The sequence below is a fragment of the Pseudonaja textilis genome, chromosome 3 (assembly GCF_049901715.1).
Source record: "Pseudonaja textilis isolate UNSWEBS1 chromosome 3, rPseTex1.2, whole genome shotgun sequence".
Lineage (NCBI taxonomy): Eukaryota > Metazoa > Chordata > Lepidosauria > Squamata > Elapidae > Pseudonaja > Pseudonaja textilis.
In genome coordinates, this window is record NC_141992.1 from 195,407,190 (window position 1) to 195,431,151 (window position 23,962).

Consider the following 23,962-nt stretch of genomic DNA (forward strand, 5'->3'; position numbering starts at 1 on the left):
AGACTTCAGAGGATAATTAGGACTGCAGAAAAAACAATTACTACCAACCTGCCTTCAGTCGAGGACCTGTATACTGCACGAGTCAAAAAGAGGGCTGTGAAAATATTTACAGACCCCTCACATTCCAGACATAAACTATTTCAACTCCTTCCCTCAAAATGATGCTATAGAACACTGCACACCAGAACAACTAGACACAAGGACAGTTTTTCCCCCGAACGCCATCACTCTGCTAAACAAACAATTCCCTCAACACTGTCCAACTATTTACAAAGTCTGCACTATTATTACTATTCATCTTCTCATCACTCCTTATCACCCATCCCCTCCCACTTGTGACTGTATGACTATAACTTCATCACTTGTATCCTTACAATTTATATTGATTGTTTCTTAGTATGATTTGATTGCTTATTGTACCCTATGACTTAAGTGTTATATCTGATGATTCTTGACTCTTGATGAATGTATTTTTTCTTTTATGTACACTGGAGAGCATTTGCACCAAGACAAATTCCTTGTGCGTCCAATCACACTTGGCCAATGAAGAATTCTATTCTATTCTATTTTTCCTGCAGCTAACTTGTAGTAAAACCTGCTTTACAAATGGTTGCAAAGGCTTTGCTAATCATTTTTGGCTGCCGGGGAGGAAAAAACCTGGGCTGAATGAATGGGAAAGAAGGTGAGGAGGATAGCTGCTTTTATGCCTTGTGATCAACCTGGTTAATACATTAACCCACTTCCTAAGGCTCACGGACCACATTCAACACAAAGTCGACAACAGCTGGATTTGCATAACACCCAAAGCTGAAAAACTTCCCATCCAAGGTTATAGGAATCAAATTTACCATGTCATGTAAATGTAATATAGAAACACATCATCAGAGCAAAAGGGTGAAATTAAAGTATTGTTTACTTTCAGTAATATAATTCCAATAAACATTTAACTCTGCAGTCTCAGCTGTCTACATCTTTTATGGCTCGAAATGAATCATTTATTAGATATTTATTAGTCCTGCCTTGCTCTTAATAGCTGGATCTCATCCTCTGGTCTGTCCTGTTTTCATTTTCCAACAGCTCGGTGTTTAAATGTTCCTTGGGTAATTTGTCACATTATTTATACATGAAGGGTTAAACATTTTCTCTCCTTGCAGGATCCTCTTGTCTGGTTCTTGCTGAGCTGGGGCAGAGATTGGCCAAATATGGTATTTTGCTTTGGGGGGGAACGTGTGAAGCTGCGGTCTGCCGTGGCCGGGAGGAACAGAAAGATCTGGCAGCATCAAGATAGAAGGCGGATATCTGTGCGTGGAACTATTTAGAGAGATGTAAGGAACACGGTGAAGAGGATGGTTCTAGAAACCTATTTCTCACCTCAGTTGTGTTCTCAACAACTTTTTCTGACAGTCAGAACAATTAATCAGTGGAACAGCTTTCTTCCAGAAGTTGTCAATGCTCTAGAAGTTTTTAAGAAGAGATTGGACAACCATTTGTCTGGACTAGAAGACCTCCAAGGTCCCTTCCAACTCAACTGTTCCGTTCCCTTCCCTTCTCTTCTGCATTCTCTTCTCTTCTCTTCTCTTCTCTTCTCTTCTCTTCTCTTCTCTTCTCTTCTCTTCTCTTCTCTTCCCTTCCCTTCCCTTCCCTTCCCTTCCCTTCCCTTCCCTTCCCTTCCCTTCCCTTCTGCATTCTACTTTATTCTACTCTACTCTACTCTACTCTACTCTACTCTACTCTACTCTGCTCTGCTCTGCTCTACTCTACTCTACTCTAAATATTCTTAACAAGACCTGATATCCAGGGATCCCAAGTGTCGTAATGATTTCACATCACTCTTGATTAATGATCCCAAATGATTTTATGCCACCTTGGATTTGGAGAATCAAGGGTTAATTCTCCTGGATTGACCAGGGTTATTTTCGTCAGATTTTTTTCCCCTATTTCCAACTGAAGAATAAGTGAGGAATTCTTGAAAACAAACTAACAATACAATACTACACAATACAGGCAGTTCTCGACTTACAACTGTTCCTTTAGTGACTGTTCATACTTACAACAGCACTGAAAAAAGTGACTTACGGCAGTTTTTCACAGTTACGACCTTTGCAGTATCCCTGTGATCACAATTCAGAGGCTCGGCAACTGGCATGTATTTATGACTGTTGCAGTGTCCTGGGGTCACATGATTCCCTTTTGCGACCTTCTGATGAGCAAAGCCAATGAGGAAGCTGGATTCACTTATGAACTATGTTACAACTTAACAGCTGCAGTTTCTGGCCTCTGGAGGGCCTCTGGAGCCTGGGGGAGGTCAGTTTTGCCCTCCCAAAACCTTGGGGGTTAGCCCCTGGAGCCTGGGGAACAGAGGTGGGATTCAGCAGGTTCTGACCAGTTCTGGAGAACCGGTAGCAGAAATTTTGAGTAGTTTGGCGAATCGGCAAATACCACCTCTGACTGGAGATTTTACAGTATCATTGTCATGCCCTTGTTAGAGTTGGACTCTGAGGGAGAGGAGGAACAGCCAACAGGGAGTGGAGGTGTGGCTCCAGAGGTTGTGGAGAAAGCTGGGGAAGGGCAGAGGCCGGCTGGGCAGTCAGAGGAAGAACCAGGCCCATCCCCTCTTCATCCTAGGACATGCAGGGAGGAATGGAGAAGGCAACCACCTGGCTTATGAGAGAGGAAATGGCCATGATTGCCTTCATTGGTTGCAGCGAGGAAGAATAGTATATAAGAGGCGGTTAAAACTCAGCATTGGCAGAAGCAAAGTGTGTGTTATTTTGGGCTGAAGTTATCTTGGTTGGCATCCTTCCAACAGACTGTGACTTGTTATCTCCTTGAATTTGGTAATTACTTATCCTGGTCCGTTGTGGAAATTTCATCATTGTAGTTTGGTTTTTTATTTCAGTTCTATCTGCTCATTAAGTTCAGACTGTATTGCTTTCTTTTGAAGACTATTTTTGAATATGTTTTATCTCCAACTGAGAATTATTGAACAGTGGGGCCAAGTTAGAGGCATTAAAGGACATTTATTTACGTTTTGGATTTTGTTACATTTCTGTTACACTCTGGGTCTTCACAATCATTCCTCTGTCACACCCACCAAGCCATGCCCACAGAACCGGTAGTAAAATATTTTGAATCCCACCACTGCTAGGGAAGGTGAAAAACGGGCCTACCAGAAGTTCTGGAAGGATGGAAACGGGCTTGTTTCTGGCATCCAGAGGGCCCCCGGAGCTCGGGGGAGGCCATTTGCGCCCTCCCGGTGGCTCGCAGAAAGCCTCTGGAACCTGGGGAAGGCAACCCCCCCCCCACCATTATGCAGAAGGTTGATTAGGCCACACCCACCATGGCCACACCCACCCAGCAACCGGGCAGAGAACCCATTGCTGAACCTGGTTCTGATGACTCCCATTTTGTGCTCCAGTGGGTGGTGAGAATCAAAATGTAAATATTGATCTGGGTGGGTGGGTTTTCTGTAAACTTCAATGTTACGGCTTCAGTCTTCCTTGATGTGCATTGTACAGTCTCACGGTCTCTTGGCTTGAAGTTTTCTCAGTTTGTTGGAAGAGCCGTGAACTTTTCCAGTAGCAACATAATAAAAGCACTTTGCCATGGCATTTCTGAGCCAGGTTAAAAGGGGACGTTGGATTCTGCAAACATTTACTGATTTGAAGTGGGCCACTGGAGAAATGAAAACGAAACTTCTGCTGTCTTTGTGGAGATCAGGAGGTCCTGCAGAAAGCTAGGAACATCATTTAATTATTTGGTAATTATTTGGTCATTATCGTCACAGCTTTCCCCCAGACGTTGTGGAGGTTTTAAAGAAAAGATAGGATAACCACCTATCTGAAATGGTATAGGACAGTGGTGGCTAACCTTTCTGAGCTCCTGTGCCAAAAATTGTGTGCACGCTTGCATGCTTGCGCTTGCGTGCCAGTACTCAGAAGACAATGCACGCCCCCGTGTTCCCTACGCATGCGTGTGCAATCCCCACCCACCTGCCCCCCTCCAGCTGCTCCCTTACCTGCACTGCAGCTCACAGCTGATTTTGGGCAGGTTTGAGGCCTTTTTAGGCCTCCCAGAGGCTTGAGGAAGGCTTCTGCAGGCTTATCAGGGCAAAAACTAGACCCGTTTCATCATTTCCGCTATTTCCGGAAAAACAGGAAGTGACAAAATGGGCCTAGTTTTTGCCCTGAAAAGCCTGCAGAAGCCTTCCTCAAGCCTCTGGGAGGCCAAAAAAGGCCTCAAACCCACCAAAAATCAGTTGTGAAGTGCATGCATGTGCAGTGAGGTAAGTTTGCCTGCAGCTCACATGCCGGTACAAATGGTGCCATAGGTTCGCCATCATGGGTATAGGACCACCTGCTTGAGCAGAGGGTTAGACTAGAAGACCTCCAAAATCCCTTCCAGCTCTATTCTGATTGATGGATGGTTTTTTGTGATTCTTCAGTCAGAACACAGGTAGTCCTCAACTTACAACCACAATTGAGCCCAGCATGTCTGTGAATTTTGCTCCATTTTACAATCTTTCTTGTTGGCCAACATTTGCAACAGGTGAGGTTACAGAAAGGTGGCCTACTCTGACAAAAAAATCACTAAGGAACTGAGCACAAACCTTAACTTAAGACATTCGTCTGGATCTTTTACAAACAAGTCTTTCCTACCTGAAGCAAATTTGAGAAACGGCAGCAGCAGTGGAAGGATGCTGCCGGTTCAACCGGTTCTAGCAATCCGGTAGCGCCGGTTAGCAGTTGGCCCCACCCACCCATGCCCGCCCTTTCGCGTCCTATATTTCCTTTGTTTGTATCTCAGCTGATTTGCAGTGGCTCGCTGATTTACTCACCAACAGTGAAGATAAGGTAAATTTTCCTGCTTAAAATTGCCTGTTTTAGAATGCTCCATCTGCACTCACAAAAGAAACCCTCCCATTCTACCACCTCTTACAATACAGTATCAACAGTAGAGACCTTCAAATTTCTAGGTTCTATTATATCACATGACCTAAAATGGACATGTAACATCAAAAACGCCATCAAAAAAGCACAACAAAGAATGTTCTTTCTGCGCTAACTCAGAAAGCTCAAATGCCCAAGGAGCTGCTGATCCAGTTCTACAGAGGAATTATTGAGTCTGTCATCTGCACCTCTATCACTGTCTGGTTTGGCTCTGCAACCCAATAAGACAGACACAAACTTCAGAGGATAATTAAGACTGCAGAAAAAAACAATTACTACCCACCTGCCTTCCATCAAGGACCTGTATACTGCACAAGTCAAAAAGAGGGCTGTGAAAATATTTACAGACCCCTCACATCCTGGACATAAACTGTTTCAACTCCTTCCCTCAAAACGACGCTATAGAGCGCTGCACACCAGAACAACTAGACACAAGGACAGTTTTTCCCCAAATGCCATCATTCCGCTAAACAAATAATTCCCTCAGCACCGTTCAACTATTTACAAAGTCTGCACTACTATTACTATTAATCTTCTAATCATTCCACATCACCCATCCCTTCCTACTTGTGACTGTATGACTGTACCTTTGCCGCTTGTATCCTTAAGATTTATATTGGCCTTTTTCCTAGTACGATTGATTGCTTATTGTACCCTATGACTATCATTAAGTGTCATACCTTATGATTCTTGACTCTTGACGAATGTATCTTTTCTTTTATGTATACTGAGAGCATTTGCACCAAGACAGATTCCTTGTGTGTCCAATCACACTTGGCCAATAAAGAATTCTATTCTATTCTATTCTATGCTATGCTATGCTATGCTATGCTATGCTATGCTATGCTATGCTATGCTATGCTATGCTATGCTATTCTCATTCATTTCACCGTTGACCCTGATCTTCTCCCACCCCCTGGATGTATATTCTCCAATGGGACACATCCATAGCCAAGAGTCACCAATCATGCTCTCCAGTAATAATCTTGCACATCATTCGGCCGCCTAGCAATTATCTGTGAAAATATTTAATGTATGCCTTACTTCCTCCACTCCCTTTCTGCTGGCAACTCTAACAGACCAGAGAAATATTTTTGAGTTGACACCAAGATCAGTAGGTACAAAACTGTAACTCAGAAAGGTGGATGACAACTGCAGAATAAAATACAGGTAATCCTTGGCTTATGATCACAATTGAGCCTGAAATTTCTGTTGCTAAGCAAAATGGCGCTTCAGTGAATTTTGCCCCGTTATATAACCTTATTTTGCCACCGTGGTTAAGTAAATCACTGCAGTTGTTAAGTTACTCTCAGGATTGTTAAGTGAAGCTGGCTTCCCCCGTTGACGTTGCTTGTCGAAAGGTCGCAAAAGGGGCACATCAACCATCATAAATATGAGTCAGTTTGCCAAGCACCTGAGTTTTGCACACATGACCGTGGGGATGCTGCAATGGTCGTAAGTGTGAAAAATGGTCATAAGTCACTTTTTCCAGAGCTGTTTTAACTTTGAAGGACTACCTGTATCTCTGAGCTTGTGGCCCCCAAACAAGACTTGGATTCCAAATGCTTGTACAAACAGAAGCCTTTTTAAGATGGGTGCAAAAATCAGTCTTGTTTAAGTTGCTCAAGATTCCTAGGGATTTGCTCCAAATTTCTTGGAAGAAAGTTCACCCTGGATTAACTCATGTCGGCTTTTGGCTTCCATCACTGAGCCTCAGTGGTGCAGTGGTTAGAGTGCAGTACTGCAGGCTACTTCTGCTGACTACCGGCTGCCTGAAATTTGGCAGATTGAATCTCACCAGGCTCAAGGTTGACTCAGCCTTCCATCATTCCAAGGTGGGTAAAATGAGGGCCCAGATTGTTGGGGGCAAGAGGCTGACTCTGTAAACTGCTTAGAGAGGGATGTAAAGCACTGCAAAGCAGTATATTAGTCTAAGGGCTATTGCTATTCCTTCCTTCCTTCCTTCCTTCCTTCCTTCCTTCCTTCCTTCCTTCCTTCCTTCCTTCCTTCCTTCCTTCCTTCCCAGTGGTTAGAATGGAGTATTTCAGGCTAACTCTGCCCACAGCCAACAGTTCAATCCTGACCACTCAAAGTTGACTCAGCCTTCCATCCTTCCGAGGTCGGTGAAATGAGGACCCTGATTGTTGGGGGCAAGACTCTGTAAACCGCTTAGAGAGGGGCTGTGAAACACTTTAAGGTGGTATAAAAGTCTAAGTGCTATTGCTATCACCAAGGACTCTCATACTTTCGAAGCTCTCATATTTTCAAATGGTGTTCCACATTATTAGCATGAGATCTGCCTTCGTAGGGTAATTTCCCCCGCTTTGTCCACACTGTTACATTCCCTCACAATATAACAACTCAAAAAGCTTCTGAGATGACTAAGTCAATTTGGCTTGGCACTCCGGTATTTATCTGAGCGCACACTACAAAACTTACAAATACATTTTATTAGGGTTACACTCCGTTAAATGGTTCAAGTCATCTTGTACTATGCTTGTAAATCCTTCACAGCCCTCAAAGTAGTTACAACGAATGCTTATTTAAATCAAAAGTTCAGTCTTGGCAGAGGGTATTCCAGATAGGTGTCCAACATCATGGTGATGATGATGATATGAACTATTCAATCTTGTCCGACCCTTGGAGATTCTATGGGGGGTGGGGTCAAGAGTAAAACATTGGCAGCTACGTGCCTCTTTGTTCCAACTTGTCCTTTGAGTAAAAAGGAGGGGAGGTGTTGATTACAAACGGGTTAGTTTGGAGAAATGAACCTTTTGCAGTTCCACTTGTGTTCTGACCTAGGCTTCACGAACTCACGAAGGAGTCAACTTTGTGAGTTCGTGAAGCCTCGGTCAGAACACAAGCTTCAGTGGAACTGCAGAAGGTTCCAAACTAACCCGTTTGTAATCAACACCTCCCCTCCTTTTTACTCAAAGGACAAGTTGGAACAAAACTCCTTGTCCCAACAAAACCCCTTTTTAGTAGGCTTATGTGGATTCCTCTCATTCACATCCAGCAAAGTCAATGCCTGATGAGAATCAAGCCAGCTAAATGTCCAAAACAACAAAGATGACATTGCAGCAAGATTGGTGGCCAAATGGCATTTTTTTTTAGGGGGTCAGCCAAATCTCTCTGGATAAAAGAGAGAACATAAGATTGCTCACATGTACTCTAGACAGCAGCTCCTCATGAGTAAACTTGCAGAAATTTTCAGTGGTCAGCTTGTACGTGGAACATTGCAAGCCATCTATGTTCTATGTTGTATGATCTATGTTCACAATCACAAAGTAGCCTTTTGGACACAAAACTTTGGCTATCCCCATTTCTTAAATCATTTTTAGAAATAGCTTTTTAATGGCTTTTCAGTTATTAAGAAAGTGTCAATTGACAAGTTTGATAACATGCAGTGGGCGAGTTCTGTTTAATACTTAGCAAAAGAAGGTTTTAAAAGAAGCTTGTTTTAAGTTAAAGAGATGTTTAAGGATGTGTGTGTATATGTGTGTGTGTATGTAAACATGTGTATATGTGTGTGTTTTGGTATGTGTGTGTGTGTACATGTATATATGTATCTTTGTGTGTGTGTGTGTGTGTGTGTGTATGTATATATATATATATATATATATATTGTGTGTGAGTGTGTGTGTGTGTTACTCTGTGTGTGTCTGTATGAACAAGAAAAAAAGAAAAATGAAGAGATCCCTACAGAGGAAAATGTAGTAAAAAATATTAGAATGTGCAGAAATGGATAAATTAACACTTAAAATTAAGGAGAGGAAGAAACTGAATATTTTTTTTAACGTGGGGTTTGTTTTATCAATGGCTGACTGGCAGAAAGAACAGAGAAATTTAAAAGCATAAGAGAATGATTAATTACATAAGGAAGGTTCACTAAAATAGATAAGCAAATACTACTTTATTATGTGATCATTATTAATGCTATGAATATTATTGTTACTATTATGATGATTATTTCTTAAAACTAACTTTATCCAAGAGAACACACTGTTTATATAGACATAGAATTTTTTTTTATGTTTAATTAAAAAAAAAAGCTTGGAGAAAAATGATTAGAATGCTGATTTTGGAAAGCTATAAACAGATTAGAAATCCAGATAGATTTGGAATAAAATTTTGAAATTGACTGTGGGAATCCTTCCCATGGGAAAATGCTGTTGTTTGGACTTTTTGACAGAAAATCTGATAAGATGGGAAATTTGAATTGGACACTAGAGGGAGCCAGAGCAACTAAAGATGACAATTAAAGGAGGAACTGCACACTCCATCCTTTCCATAACTCCTACAAACATTTTCCATGCTCCTCCTTCTGCACAACAACATTAAACTAGGCCTCCACCATCATGCAAACAAGCTTTTGGCTGAGCCTTTAAGGAGATCCAGAGCCCCATCTGGAGAAAAACAGAAAAGAAAACCCACAAAAATGCATTTTGACACCTTCCGTGAAACAAAAGGCATTCGGTCCAAAGACTGTTTTGTTGACACACGGATTGTAAACATCCTCTTGTCAAGCTAAGCTCCGGGACAGCTGTAATACTTACATAAAACTGTTGAAGTGCCTAATAAGGGCGGAACGGGACACCAGGAAGGATTTACGATCCCAAACACCCATGTGCAAAATTCAGGCAAGATTTGGGAGAGCTGGAAGCGGTGCAGGAAAAAAAAACAAAACCAAGCAGGCACCCAAACGATCTCAAGGATTTATTGCAAAGAAAACTTGCGTCTGTCCTGCAAGCAAAGAGAGATGATGGTGAAAAAAAAAAGAGTTTGAAATGCATATCAGGAGCAGTGGGAATAGAATGGGACCCTCAACTTAATGACTGCCATCGAGCCCCTAATTTTTCTCGCTAAGTGAGACAGACATGCGGTGAATTTTTCCCCATTTTACAACCCTTCTTGCCACTGTTGTTAAGTGAATCACTGACATTGTTAGGCCACTCACATGGTTGTTAAGTGAAGCTGGTTCTCCCCCACCCATTAACTTCACTGGTCAGAAGGACGCAAAAGGGGACCATTATAAATATGAGTCAGTGACCAAATATCTGAATTTCACCCTCACGTCACCCTGAGGAATGCTGCAACCGTCATAAGTATGAAAAATGATCGTAAGCCCCCTTTTTTCAGTGCCGTTGTAACTTCGAATGGTCACTACATGAATTGTTGTAGGTCGAGGATTACCTATGAAAGGATATTTTTCTTCTTTTTCTTAATGAGAATACTGGAACGTGGTATTGCAGGAAAGTTAGTGGGAAAAAGAAGGGCATTTCACTGCATTGGTAGATTCAGAAAAAAAACAATTACTACCAACCTGCCTTCCATCGAGGACCTGCATGCTGCACGAATCAAAAAGAGGGCTGTGAAAATATTTACAGACCCCTCACATCCTGGACATAAACTGTTTCAACTCCTTCCCTCAAAACGATGCTATAGAGCATGCACACCAGAACAACTAGACACAAGGACAGTTTTTATCCCAATGCCATCCCTCTGCTAAACAAATAATTCCCTCAACAGTGTGCAACTATTTACAAAGCACTACTATTACTATTAATCTTCTAATAACTCCTCATCATGCACACACACACCACTTGTGACTGTACGACTGTAACTTTGTCACTTGTATCTTTACGATTTATATTGACTGTTTCCTAGTACAATTTGATTGCTTATTGTACCCTTTGACTATTATTAAGTGTTGTATCTGATGATTCTTGACTCTTAATTAATGTATCTTTTCTTTTATGTCTATGAGAGTATTTGCACCAAGACAAATTACTTGGGTGTCAAATCACACTTGGCCATTAAAGAATTCTATTCTCAACCTGTGGAACTGTCAGCCACAAGATACAATGATAGCTATCAAGGGGAGATGGGCTTTGTAGGAGGATATTAGCTATGCTATTTCAAGAGGGAGGGGCAGAGTAAAGATTGCAAAACTACAGGAACTACAAAGAAAGAATTAGAAAAAAGAAAAAGAAAGGGGAAAAAAGCAAAGAAAAAGCAGTAGAAATTAAGAGAAAAAGGAAACAAATATCTAAAGGAGCAACTTCCGATCTTCTTTACAGCACTTACGAATAATTATCATTTCCTGAATGATGTACCATGTTTCCTTTCCACAAACTTTTTAATCAGTAAGTCCTCCAATCCTCAATTCATTTTTGTCCATTTTCTGAAAAAAGGCTCATGAAAGAATTTCCACAGACTCTTCAGAAAGATTTCTAGATCTGGCTGGAGAATTCTGGGAGCTGAAGTTCACAAGTCTTAAAGTTGCTGAGTTTGTGGGGAATTCTGGGAGCTGAAGTCCACAAGTCTTAAAGTTGCTGAGTTTGTGAGGAATTTTGGGAGCAGAAGTCCACAAGTCTTAAAGTTGCTGAGTTTGGAGACCCCTGAGGAATTTTGTGAGTTGAAGTCCACAAATCTTAAAGTTGCAGAGTATGGAGACCCCTGAGGAATTTTGGGAGCTGAAGTCCACAAGTCTTAAAGTTGCAGAGTTTGGAGACCCCTGAGGAATTTTGGGAGTTGAAGTCCACAAGTCTTAAACTTTCCGAGTTTGGAAACTCTGAGTGTACATAATCTCTAGTCATCCTTGAAAGTGGTTTGATGACCTTAGAGCAGGGGTGTCAAACTCACATCGTCGCAGTGGTGTCACATGACATATCGGGACTTTCTCCCCATTTCCTAAAGTGCATGATGCATCCGGCCCGTGGACAATGGGTTTGACAGCCCTGCTGTAGAGCATTGTACTGGTTGACCATGGCAACTTTAAGAAGTGTGGACTTCAACTAGGTGGGGAATTGTGAAGCCCACAAGTCTTGAAGTTGTCAAAACAACTTCAACATTTCAATGCAAAAACTTCAACATGAGAAGAGTATTACACTCCTCTGTCATCACTTGGTTTGAAAATTTCAGCTTAGACAACCTTGAACTATGTCGCCTAGGGTTGGACTTAAGCGTAGTACACAAAATTATCTGCTACAATGTCCTACCAGTCAATGACTACTTCAGCTTCAACCACAACAACACAAGAGCACACAAGGGATACAAACTCAATGTAAACCGCTCCAAACTTGATTGCAGAAAGTACAACTTCAGCAACAGAGTGGTCAATGCCTGGAATGTACTACCTGACCCTGTTGTTACATCCTCCAACCCCACATTTCTTTAACCTCAAGCTATCCACAATTGACCTCACCCCATTCCTAAGAGGTCTTTAAGGGGCGTGCATAAGTGCACCATCGTGCCTACAGTCCCTGTCCTATTGTCCCCATTTATTCGTCCCTATTTCCTGTATTCTTACTCATGTTTATACTTACACCTATTATCTTGTAAGTGATTGACAAATCAAATAAATAAATAAATAAAAATAAATAAAGTTCGAAACACAATGCTTCAGTCTACTAGGTGTCCTTCACAAGACTCTTGCCTGGGTGAAGACCTCACTTGTATGTCCTCCAGCTAAATCCGAGAATCTAACCCAGATGTGTGGGGCGACAGTTCACATTGTATCCTGAACCGACCATGCTGGGAGCTGATAGATGTTTCAAACATCTGGAAGTCCTCAAGTTCTTTAGTGGGACAAGACTGGAACCATGCATATATTGTCCTTCAGGATTAGTCAGACGGGGATATTCTCTTCTTATATTGCTCTTTAAAAAAAAATATCTGTTCAATTGTATCCAATTCTCCGAGATGATCAGGACATGTCCCTGCAATTTTCTTGACAAGGTTTTTCAGAAGTGGTTTGCCATTGTCTCCTTCCTAGGGCTGTGAGAAAGTGACTGGTTGAAGGCCACATGCCTAAGGCAGGGCTAGAACTCACTATCTCCTGGTGATTGTAGACTAGAACTCAGCAGGAGGTCAATTCATTTTGCAAAGCACCACAAGGTAGTATAAGAAGCAATGGATGGAAAGTAATCAAGGAGAGAGGCAACCTGGAATTCAGGAGAAACTTCCTAACTGGGAGGACAATTAACCAGTGGAACAGCTTGCCACCAGACATTGTGGGTGCTCCATCACTGGAGGCTTTTAAGAAGAGACTGGACACTTATCTGAAATAGTATAGGGCCTCCTGCTTGAGCATGGGGCTGGACTAGAAGACCTCTAAGGTCCCTTCCATATCTATTCTAATTAAATTCACCCCACCAGATTGGATGCTAACTTTGCTAGAGAAGAAAAAAAAAATCCAGGTGCTTTTTCTAGCATTCCTGCTCTTTTACACACCTTTATCAAGGGGGAAAATACAGTAATAACTTTCAAGATAGAATAGAATAGAGTAGAATAGAATAGAGTAGAATAGAATAGAATAGAATAGAATAGAGTAGAGTAGAATAGAATAGAATAGAATAGAATAGAATAGAATAGAATAGAATAGAATAGAATAGAATAGAATAGAATAGAATAGTTGGAAGGTCTTCTAGTCCAATCCCCTGCCTGGGCAGGAAATCCTACACCACTTCAGACAAATGGTTATCCAAAATCTTTTTAAAAACTTCCAGTGTTGGAGCATCCACAACTTCTGGAGAACCTCATAAATATTGTGAGTCTTACCCAGAATTGCTGAGGGTCAGAAATAGAGGGGATTTTAATATAAAACACCTGGAAAGTAACCACCTTAGGATTTCTCATATCTTTTGAGCTGAAGAAAATTCAGTAAAAATACAATGGAAGATGAGATAGCGAAATTGTGTTCGCTTGGAACAGAATTTAAAATGATTAACGTATTAAATCAAAATAGTCTGGTAAGTTACATAATGTAGACCAGTTCAGTGTGATTGATATTGTTTCTATAAGAGCAGCCATTATCATTACAAACACTTCCAACTTCAATAGACCCTGGAAACCTTATTAAAAAAAAAAAACATCTCCAGGATTCATGAGGACTACCACCTTGCCAAGTCACAATAAATCAGAATATTTACTGTCCACGCCATTATTCCTTAGCCGTTTGGGGTTACAACCACTGCAGAACCCCAATAAGGAGTTCTGGAGAGACATGTCAGAAATGGTGTAGAGTCTCCTGCTTGAGCAGGGGGTCGGACTAGATGACCTACCAGGTCCCTTCCCAACTCTGTTAATCTGTTCTTCTAATCAAGCCACAACTTTTCAAGAACATAAATCTAGGTAAAATAAGCCCACAGGATACAGATGTTGTGAAGTCGGTGCCATGTTGGGATAACAAAACCGTCCTTCCTCCAACAGACAAAAGGATAAACAATTCACACGAAGACACACACACACGCACACACACACACACACACACACACACACACACACACACACACAGACACCAAACAAAAATTAAGCTCAAAAGAAAAAGAAAATATTTTTTTATTAGCCTCCTCTCTCAAACTTCGCTGGGAGATTTGCTCCTCCTGACTCACCCGAACTCACATTTCTTTTTAAAGCTCGGAGCAATAAAACTATTTTTAATACCACATCTGGGGTTTGCAATTGAAGTTTGTGACATTCTCAGAGGAAGATGTCTAATTTCTGTGGGGAGGGGGCTCCTTTTCAACTTCTGCCAGCGGAGACTTCTGGGAGCCTTGGATGTTGGAGAAGCAGGCAGGAACAAATAAGTCCTTAAGGTCCCAGTTTTGCCCCGTCTTCTACCTACTGTACATCCCTGACGCCTTCCATGGTTTCACTGAAAAGTCAGCGTATATTTGATAGTAGTTGGGGATGCAATTAGGTGTATGCCATCCATCCTTCCTTCCTTCCTTCTTCCTTCCTTCTGTCCTTCCATCCATCCTCCCTCTGCTTTTCCTTCCTTCTTTAATTCCTTCCTTCTGTCCTTCCATCCTCCCACCCTCCCTCTCCTTTTCCTTCCTTCTTTCCTTCCTTCCTTCCTTCTGTCCTTCCATCTTCCCTCTCCTTTTCCTTCCTTCCTTCCTTCCTTCCTTCCTTCCTTCCTTCCTTCCTTCCTTCCTTCCTTCCTTCCTTCCTTCCTTCCTTAATTCCTTTTCCACCCTCCCATCCTCCCACCCTCTCTCTCCTTTTCCTTCCTTCCTTCCTTCCTTCCTTCCTTCCTTCCTTCCTTCCTTCCTTCCTTCCTTCCTTCCTTTTCCATCCTCCCATCCTCCCACCCTCTCTCTCCTTTTCCTTCCTTCCTTCCTTCCTTCCTTCCTTCCTTCCTTCCTTCCTTCCTTCCTTCCTTCCTTCCTTCCTTCCTTCCTTCTTTTATCTCTCCTTTTCTTCCTTCCTTCCCTCCCTCCTTTTTTCCTTCCTTTCTGCAAGCCTGCCTGCCTGCCTTCCCTCCCTCCCCTCTTCCTTCCTTTTCCCCTCCCTCCCTCCCTCCCTCCCTCCCCCTTTCCTTCCTTCCTTCTCTCTCCCTCCCTTCCTCTCCTTTTCCCCCTCCCTCCTTCCCCCTCTCTCTTGTCCTATCGTTCCTTCCTTCCTTCCCCTCCTTCCCTTGCCTTCTTTTTGGAGCTAGACATCGGACAGCAAAAGAAAAGACAGACGGCGCACTTACCATTCGGCGTGTCCTGAAATGAACAAATGCTTGAAATCAAGGAAGAGAAATCCCCCTTAGACCTGAAACTCTGGATCCCTGCGCTCTGAAAAGGATCCAGAGTCCTGCTCTCTTTCTTTTTCCTCTTCTAAATCTATCCCTGGGAGCAGAGATAGTTGCTGGGTAGGGCACAGTCACTGGGAACCAAATAATGAGAAATAAATCAGGCTCAAACTCCTCGTCTTTCTTCACTTTTCTAAACATCTCTGCAAACTGTTGGCTGAATGCCCCGGTTCGGCTGGAAAATTTATGAAGGGATAGAAGAGCTGTTGATTATTTAAGCCCTGCACCGAGCTTGCCATTATCGTCTTATCTGCAAATGGGTGCCCCTTTTGCTTTTAAGCAGATCTACCCGAAAGTGCTTAAAGATAAGGCGAAAGAAAAAGAACAAATAAATATGAATTGAGAAGCACAACATGAAATGTGCAAAAAGATCAGCAAATTCTAAAAACAACAACAACAACCCCAGTTTCTAGCGGTTCGTCCTGTTTGCCAAAGGAAGACTATCTTCAAGGATCTGTGGGGAAAATATTCTCTGGCCTCACGTGTCATTTTTTTTACATCACGGCAACCGAAACTAGATGCAGTATTCCAAGTGTGGCCTTATCAAGGCCTTATAAAGTGGTGTGAATACTTCATGTGATCTTGATTCTGTCCCTCTGTTGATGCAGCCTAGATCAAAGAGTTGACTCTATCACTCAGTCACTGTGGCCTGGCAACCATTATCTATAATTTAATGATATGTGGGAACTGGTCAACAAAATATAATTAACCCAAACTTAGGTGAGATATAGATGCAACCTGGGTCTTATATTTATTTAAACACTTGAGTTTCAGCCATAACTTTTTAAGTGTGCGAAGGATTCCTGAAGATGGGTTTATTCCAGGTAGAGACAGGAGGGGCGTCTCATGAGCCACAAGAGGGGACTGTCTTGACCAAGGCTCTCCAAACTTGGTAACTTTAAACTTGTGGGCTTCAACTCCCAGAATTCCCCAGCCAGCATGCCTGGCTGAGGAATTCTGGGCGTCGAAGTCCACATGTCTTAAACACGTGGTCTTGGATGAGCTCAAAACATAGTTTAGGAAAGCCAAACCCGGGAGACCACCAGGTACAACATGGCTGCAGACAAAGTTGAAGAACCATTGCAGAAGAAGACAATGGCATTCTGAATTGTGGCTAAGGGATGTACCTCACGTGTGGAAGGAGCAAAGCTTCCACAGGGAGTGTTGGGTTGAACTGCTCCTAGAAACCCATAAGCTCTTCTTCCTCTTAATTGGTTTCACCCTCTTGTAAGCAATCTCAAGTAAAGAGCAGGAGTCAAGTGGCTAAGTTGTGGGGTGTACTTAACCAGGGCAGACCTATTTATCAAGCGTCTCTGTTTCTGGAACCAACTGTGTCCTTGTTTGGTCCCTGCTCTTGGGGCCAGTACATTTCTCCACGCATGAGAATTCTCTCAGTTGCTACTATCCAGAAAGTCTCTTGAATTGAGCTCCACATCTGATGACTCAAGACCCAGGTACATTCCTTAACCACAACACAGAATACTCGTTCAACTTCCCAACTGGTCTCTAGCCATGTTGTTGTATCTGGTGATCTCCCAACCATGGACACACACACACACACACACGCACACACACACACACACACACACACACAGAGAGAGAGAGAGAGAGAGAGAGAGAGAGAGTGTTATGCAGCTATGATCTACAGCTGGGTCCTTTCTCACGCATCATCACAAAATCTCCGGAACCGTAAAGCCTACAAACTTGAAATTTGGCATGTATGTTCCTCTTGGCTTCTAGGAGCTCACTAAGAAAGGATTTTTCAAAATGACCATCAAAGCATTAATATTTATTATATTATTATTAACATGCTCTGATGCTAAAGACTTCTACTCCCCCTCCCCACCTGAAAAGAAATCTGTCCCAAATGCAAAACCCAAGCAGAGGACAGGATTTCAGCTTCAGAGCACCAAGCAGTAGTACAGAGCTAAGCCACGGCCAGGCTCCTTGCTGTCTCCTTCTTGCTCACACAGCAAATACTGTTTTAGTTTCCAAACAGCCCTCAACCTTCTCACACACTGACAGGACGTTAGCCAGATGAACACTGACAGATGCTGGCAGGCAGAGGCACAAGTAGCAAAGCACTTTTATGGGCCATCCCCTACAGATACCCTGCTGTGGGTTGTGCCACGGAGTCACCATGGACATCTCTTCTGAAGAACTTCAGAGGCACCATTCCCAAGATGATTAACAGCTTTGATCTCCCAGACACCAACAGTTGGAAAGTGATTGTGATCCAAGTCCATCCCAAGTTTTCTCGGAAGTACAACTTGTGTTTATTGGCCTACAGATGATGGAGGCATTTCTGGAGCTTAGAAGAAAGACATGTTTTTACTTATACTTATTATCTTGTAAGCAATTGGCAAGCCAAACCAAACCAAACCAAATAAAATAAAATAAATAAACATTCTCATCTTTAAATGCTCTGAACGAGACTTTGTCAAGCGATCTAAGGCTTCCACGAACCCCCTACAGCAGTGTTTTTCCAAACTTGACCACTTTATGATGGATGGACTTCAACTCCTAGAATTATCTAACTGAGAGGTCTCCGAACTTGGCAAGTTATGCTGGCTGAGGAATTCTGGGAGCTGAAGTCCACAAGTCTTAAAGTTGCCAAGTTTGAGGACTCCTGAACTACTAGCCGGACATGCTGTCTGGAGAATTCTGAGGATTGAAGTCCACACTCTTAAAGTGGTCAATTTTGACCACTTTGGCTTAAGGAATTCTGAGGTCCACCCATCTTAAAGTCTCCAAGATGGAGAAGCAATGACCTAAATAAGATGTAATCCACGCAGGATTTAGTATTGGCCCAATGATTTAGGTACCCAATTCAAACTGTGGCTAGAACTAACATAAGACCTAGAATCAACATTAGAGGTATCTATTGCAGGCAAGTTTCCGTAAAGTCCAAATGAGGGTTGCCACCTCGTGACCGAAGCTCTGTCCCATCGTACAAGCATTTCACACAATCACCCAACTGCAAAGGGTAGTTGGCTTCAATCATAGGGGAGGCAGCCGCCATCTTAACTTCTGGGACACCTTCCCCACCAGTGGTGGAATTCAAATTTCTTTTGCCGCCATTTCTGTGGGCATGGCCTGGTTGGTGGGCGGATGCAGCTATGTGGTCATGTGACTGGGGGTGGGGGGTGTTTCCAAAGTCTTTATTTCTTTTTTTCTTTTGCAACACCCCCATGCGCCCCATTTTTGGCCTGGTGGGCCTCAGGGAAGCTTCCTGGGCGCCGAAAAAGAAGCATTTTGAATTCTTCTGAGGTAAGCGCAAGAGCGAGGGAGGAGAAATAAGTTGTGCCGTGCAATTTAGAATAGCTGGAAAGCAAGAAATCCAACGATTTCTTGCTTTCTAGCTAATTTAAATCGTGTGGAACAGCTGATCACCGGAAATACCGGTTCACCTGAACCAGTAGCATTTTTTACCACCAGTTTGGGAGAACTGGGCTGAACCGGCAGCATTTCACCTTTGTTCTCCACTATCCTGTCAGAGCTGAAGAAACTTCTTGGATGAGAAGGGAAACGTTTTCAAAGAAAAAAACAAGAATGTCCAGTTGCCTCTTGAAAAAAGCACCTTTGGGACAACCATGACCTGGATGACTGAGTCTCTCTACAGACTTTTAGCTATACAATTTGGGATGAACACCCTTGGACTACAGGAACCAGGAATACTATCAGGTGACCCTGAGGATACAGATAAACCCCCAAGTGGCCTCAATGACCCTCTAAAAAGAATGCAAACGCCCAGCTGTCTGCAAGGAATATAAATCCTTCCATTCCCCACCATCCTGTCAGAGTTGAAGAAGCTTCTTGGATGAGAAGTGAAACATCTTCAAGGAAAAACCAGAAAGTCCAGTTGCCTCCTGAAAAAGCACCTTTAGTTCTGGGTCACCTGTGGATGCCCCAATCCTCCCTCTGATATCTACAGGTGGCTCATCAAGTGGCACTCGACCAGAGAAGGAAGGCCTTATTTTTGACCTAGTTTTCTAAGTCTGCTGGAAAGAGGAGTGAAATCCCCTCCCCTTAATTGCTGTGTAGGTCCTTGAGCTGATAAGATCGAGGCATTCAGACAACCTTCTCACACACACACACACACACACGCCCCAATCCCACCGCCCTCTGCAATTTCTGCTCTGCAGGAAGGCCATCCTTGGTCAACGGTATGGCCAACAGCTGCAACGTTTCCAGCTGGCTGTTGAGAGGCAGCCAAGGAAAGACAGGTTTCCCAGGCTGAATGATGGATAGCAGAGCAAGAAGAGACAACCCTATCTGTTGGCGGCTTCCCAAAAGAGAAGAGAATGGCCAAGGAGGACAGGCGGGGTCACAAAAGAACTGCTAGTGGAAGGAAGGCTGTACCAGACCTTTGAGAAATTGTTGTGGCCTGCCGGCGGCTGGCGGAGCTGTCAGCAGAGTCGGACAGCAATGAGGAGGTTGGGGAGGAACTTGGGCTGGTCTTGGAGGCTGAGGAGGGCTCAGATGAGGGCTCTGCATCAAAGGCGGGGATGGGGCCAGGGCAGGCTGGCAGTCATCAGCTGCCTTTGGACTCAGACAACAGTGAGGCGGGGGAGTTTCTGGAACCGGTTCCCAGGCTGTGCATGTGCCGATCTACCAGAAGACAAGAACAATTGAGAAAGCAGGGTCAACTCAAAAATATTTCTCTGGTCTCTTAGAGTTGCCAACAGAAAGGGAGTGGAGGAAGTAGTGCATTCCTTAGATAATTTCTAGGCGACCGAAGCTTCTGGCACGCAAGATTATTACTGAAGAGCATGATTGATGACTCTTGGCTATGGATTTGTCCCATTGGAGAATATACATCCAGGGGGTGAGGAATGACCAGGGTCAGAGGGGGAAATGAATGATGTGTCTGAGTCGGTTACACCCAGGTAGCACCGGCATGTTCACCCCTAATAAATCTTCTTTAAACATCTGAGAGATGTGGCTAGAGACTCATGATTTAAATGGGGGTGGGTGCCGGAGCCCTGACAGCTACACCTTGGAGATGATTGGCCTCTCTCATAGGACATAAAAGAGGAGTGAACGGGATGTGAGCTTTTGCAGGAAGCAATTAGTTCGTCTGGTCGATTCAAGCTGTGAAAAGTTCTGTTTGACTCTTTGTCAAGTTCAGCCTTGCCTTGCATTTGGCAATTAGTTCTCTGGCCGCATTCTGAGTGCGATAAGGAAGCCTAGGTCAGAACAGAAATCGCATTTTTGTGACCGACGGCCATGATTGCTTGGGATTTCTCAACAGAAGAGATGCCTGACCATGGAACTTAGAGATTCTGACTGCAAAGACATGGCTTTGAATCATATTATAAGCTGCTCTCTCTCTCTCGCTCTGTCTCTCTCTCTGTCTCTCTCTCTCTCTCTTCCTCCCTCCGTCTGTCTCTTCCATGTTATGAAATGCCATTCTTTTTGGGAACTAGAATGCCTTTGGCATTACTGAATGGGTAAATTAAGCAACGGAGGCCTAGTTTGGTGTAGTGGTTAAGGCATCTGGCTAGAAGCTAGGAGACCATGAGTTCTAGATCATCTGGTCAGCCTGTGGGCCAGTCCCTCTCTCTGACCTTTAGAAAGCAGGCAAATGGCAACCCGTTTTTGAAATCTTGCCAAAACTGTGGGACATTCTTTAGAAATCAACACTGACTCGAAAGGAAAGGAAGAGAAGGAGGGAGGAAAGGAGATAGAGAGGAAGGGAAGTAGGGAGGGAGGGAGAAAGAGAAGGAGGGAGGAATGAAGGAAGGAAATAGAGAGGAAGGGAAGTAGGGAGGAAGGAAGGAAATAAGGAACGGGATAGAGAGGAAGGAAGAAAGAACAGGATAGAGAAGAAGGAAGGGCAGAAGGTAGGAGGAAGGGAGAGAGGGAACGAAGAAGGAAGGAGATAGAGAGGAAGGAAGGAAGGAGGGTGGGAAGGAGAAAGGAAGGAGGGAAACGATGCAAGAAGTTAGGTCTCAGAAGAAAATAGGACAAAATGGCTTAAAGATTTTAAGTAACAGCAAAATGATGAAAAGCAGATAACTTTGTAGGTAGAAAAAACTGTTTTGTTATGCCTTAACAGAGGATTGAATGCAAGGTTTGTTGTTGAATAGTGACTGCCTAGAATATTGAGATACAGATGATATAGATAGGGTTATAGTTGTGTACAAACACACACACACACACACACACACACACACACACACAAACATCTGCTTTATGTTGCTTTTGAATTCTGATGAATTTTCAACCTTGTGTTATTTTTCTTGCAAGTTAAACCAAAGTTTAGGAATGGCGTGCAGAATGAAGTGAGCTGCAATTTCATACAATTTCACAATTCCCATTTCTCAAAAAGTAAATAACAGTAACAGTAAATCTTAGAATTCAGAACCTGGGTGAAATTAACGCTTTGCAGGATGATGTCATATCCCTTAAAAAAAAAAGAAAACTTTCAAAGGAAAGTTTCTGTAAACTCTTGGTCTCATGTAAATCTTTCTTTTTATTTCTGATTCCTAGGGGAAAATGAGGTTAATTGTTAAATGATGAACTGGGATTAATTTTCTGGCACATCTACTCATAAAGTTCATTGGTTCAGTTATTCCCACTTAATTTAATCTACTTTATAAACTTGTGAAAATACAGTGACGCCTTTGAGGAAGACTTGCAAAGTCCTACACTTAGTCAAGAAAAACCAAAACCACACATATAGACTGGGTGAAACCAGGCTCAATAGCAGTCACTGGGAGGGGGATCTTGGAGTCTTAGTGGACAACCAGCTAAATAGGAGCCAGAAGTGTGCAGCAGCAGCCAAAAATGCTAATGCAATCCTAAATTGCATTAACAGAGGGATACAGTCAAGATCAAGGGAGGTACTAATATCACTCTATAAAGCCTTAGTAAGACCACACCTAGAGTACTGCATCCATTTTTGGTCACCATACTATAAAAAGATGTTGAGACTCTAGAAAAAGTACAGAGAAGAGCAACCAGGATGATTAGGGGACTGGAGACTAAAACAGTGACAGTGAGAACAATCAACCAATGGAACAGAAGTTGCCCTCAGAAGTTGTGGGAGCATCATTACATGAGACTTTCAAGAAGAGATTGGACTGCCATTCGTCAGAAATGGTGTAGGGTCTCCTGCTTGGGAGGGGGGTTGGACTAGATGACCTACAAGATCCCTTCCAACTCTGATTAACTGTTATCTGTTAAGATTGGACAGTTGACCAGTGAAATCATGCTAATTGACATAATTTTTGATCTCTTCCGCATATAAGGAAGGTTCAAGACAAACAACCATTCCTGTAAAGTTTCTACACCAGGGGTCCCCAAACTTGGCAACTTTAAGACATGTGGACTTCAACTCCCAACATAGCTGGCTAGAGAATTCTGGGAGTTGAAGTCCACAAGTCTTAAACCTGCCAAGTTTGGAGACCTCTGTTCTACACCATTATGACTGTATGGCTGCAGAGGAGATCAAATTCAGTAGATGATTAGAAGACACAATCATATTAAAGGTCTTTGCTTCTAGGAATAAGAGACGAAGAATTATGGAATTATGGATGATGATAATGTTGAATATTATCAGCCCATTTTTTGGGAGGAAGGCCTCTTTGTTGAAGACTGTGGATCATAATCTATCAGGCAGTCCAGTGATGGTTGGTAGATGTTTTTTTGACTTTTATGAGCAGATGTGTGTCTAATTCTGATGGCCATGATACAAAAAAATATGTTAAGATCCTAAAAAGAGTGCGGAGAAGAGTAACAAAGATGGTAAGGAGTCTTCAGGTTACACCATGTGATAAATGTTTGAGGGAACTAGAATAACAGAGTTGGAAGGGACCTTAGAGGTCTTCTAGTCCAACCCCTTGCTCAGGCAGGAAACCCCATACCATTTCAGACAAGTGATTGTCCAATCTCTTTATGAAAACCACCAGTGATGGAGCACTGACAACTTCTGAAGGCAACCTGTTCCACTGATTAATTGTTCTAACTGTCAGGAAATTTCTTCTTAATTCCAGGTTGCTTCTCTCTTTGGTTAGTTTCCATCCGTTGCTTCTTGTCCTGCCTTCAGGTGCCTTGGAGAATAGCTTGACTCCCTCTTCTTTGTGGCAACCCCTGAGATATTGGAAGACTGTTATCATGTCACCCCTTAGTCCTTCTTTTCATCAAACTAGACATACCCAATTCCTGCAACCATTCTAGGCATGTTTAGACTAATGATGTGAAGGACAAGAGTTGATAGGATAGCAGTCTTTCAATCTCTAAGGGGCTGTCACAGAGAGGAGAGGATCAACCCATTCTCCAAAGCAGATTTGTGGGATTTAAAACTATGAGTTTGGTGGTCCCTGAGATCCAAAAAGTTGGTGACCCCCCTAGACTAGACCATTCCAGACAAATGCTGTCCAGCATCTTCTTCTTCTAAAAAGCCTCCAGTGATCGAGCACTC

General features: G+C 42.9%; 1 protein-coding gene and 1 long non-coding RNA gene across 4 annotated transcripts in view; both read right to left on the minus strand.

The window, feature by feature from the left end:
* Window positions 1-23,962, minus strand: part of LOC148126482 (uncharacterized) — a 456,824-nt gene that overhangs the window by 175,975 nt on the left and 256,887 nt on the right. The window lies entirely within an intron of this gene.
* The window catches only part of GPR20 (G protein-coupled receptor 20), a 39,546-nt gene that overhangs the window by 5,190 nt on the left and 10,394 nt on the right, over window positions 1-23,962 (minus strand). Inside the window, exon 2 of one of the 3 annotated variants that reach the window (XM_087931762.1) lies at window positions 15,433-15,608. The exons of 1 other annotated variant lie outside the window; for it this stretch is intronic. In XM_087931762.1, coding sequence (XP_087787888.1) covers window positions 15,433-15,435 — 3 coding nt within the window. In that variant the 5' untranslated portion in view covers window positions 15,436-15,608. Of the gene's footprint in view, window positions 1-9,500; window positions 9,693-15,432; window positions 15,609-23,962 lie in introns of those variants that run through there. One more of the 3 variants, XR_015743322.1, reaches the window with a different exon arrangement.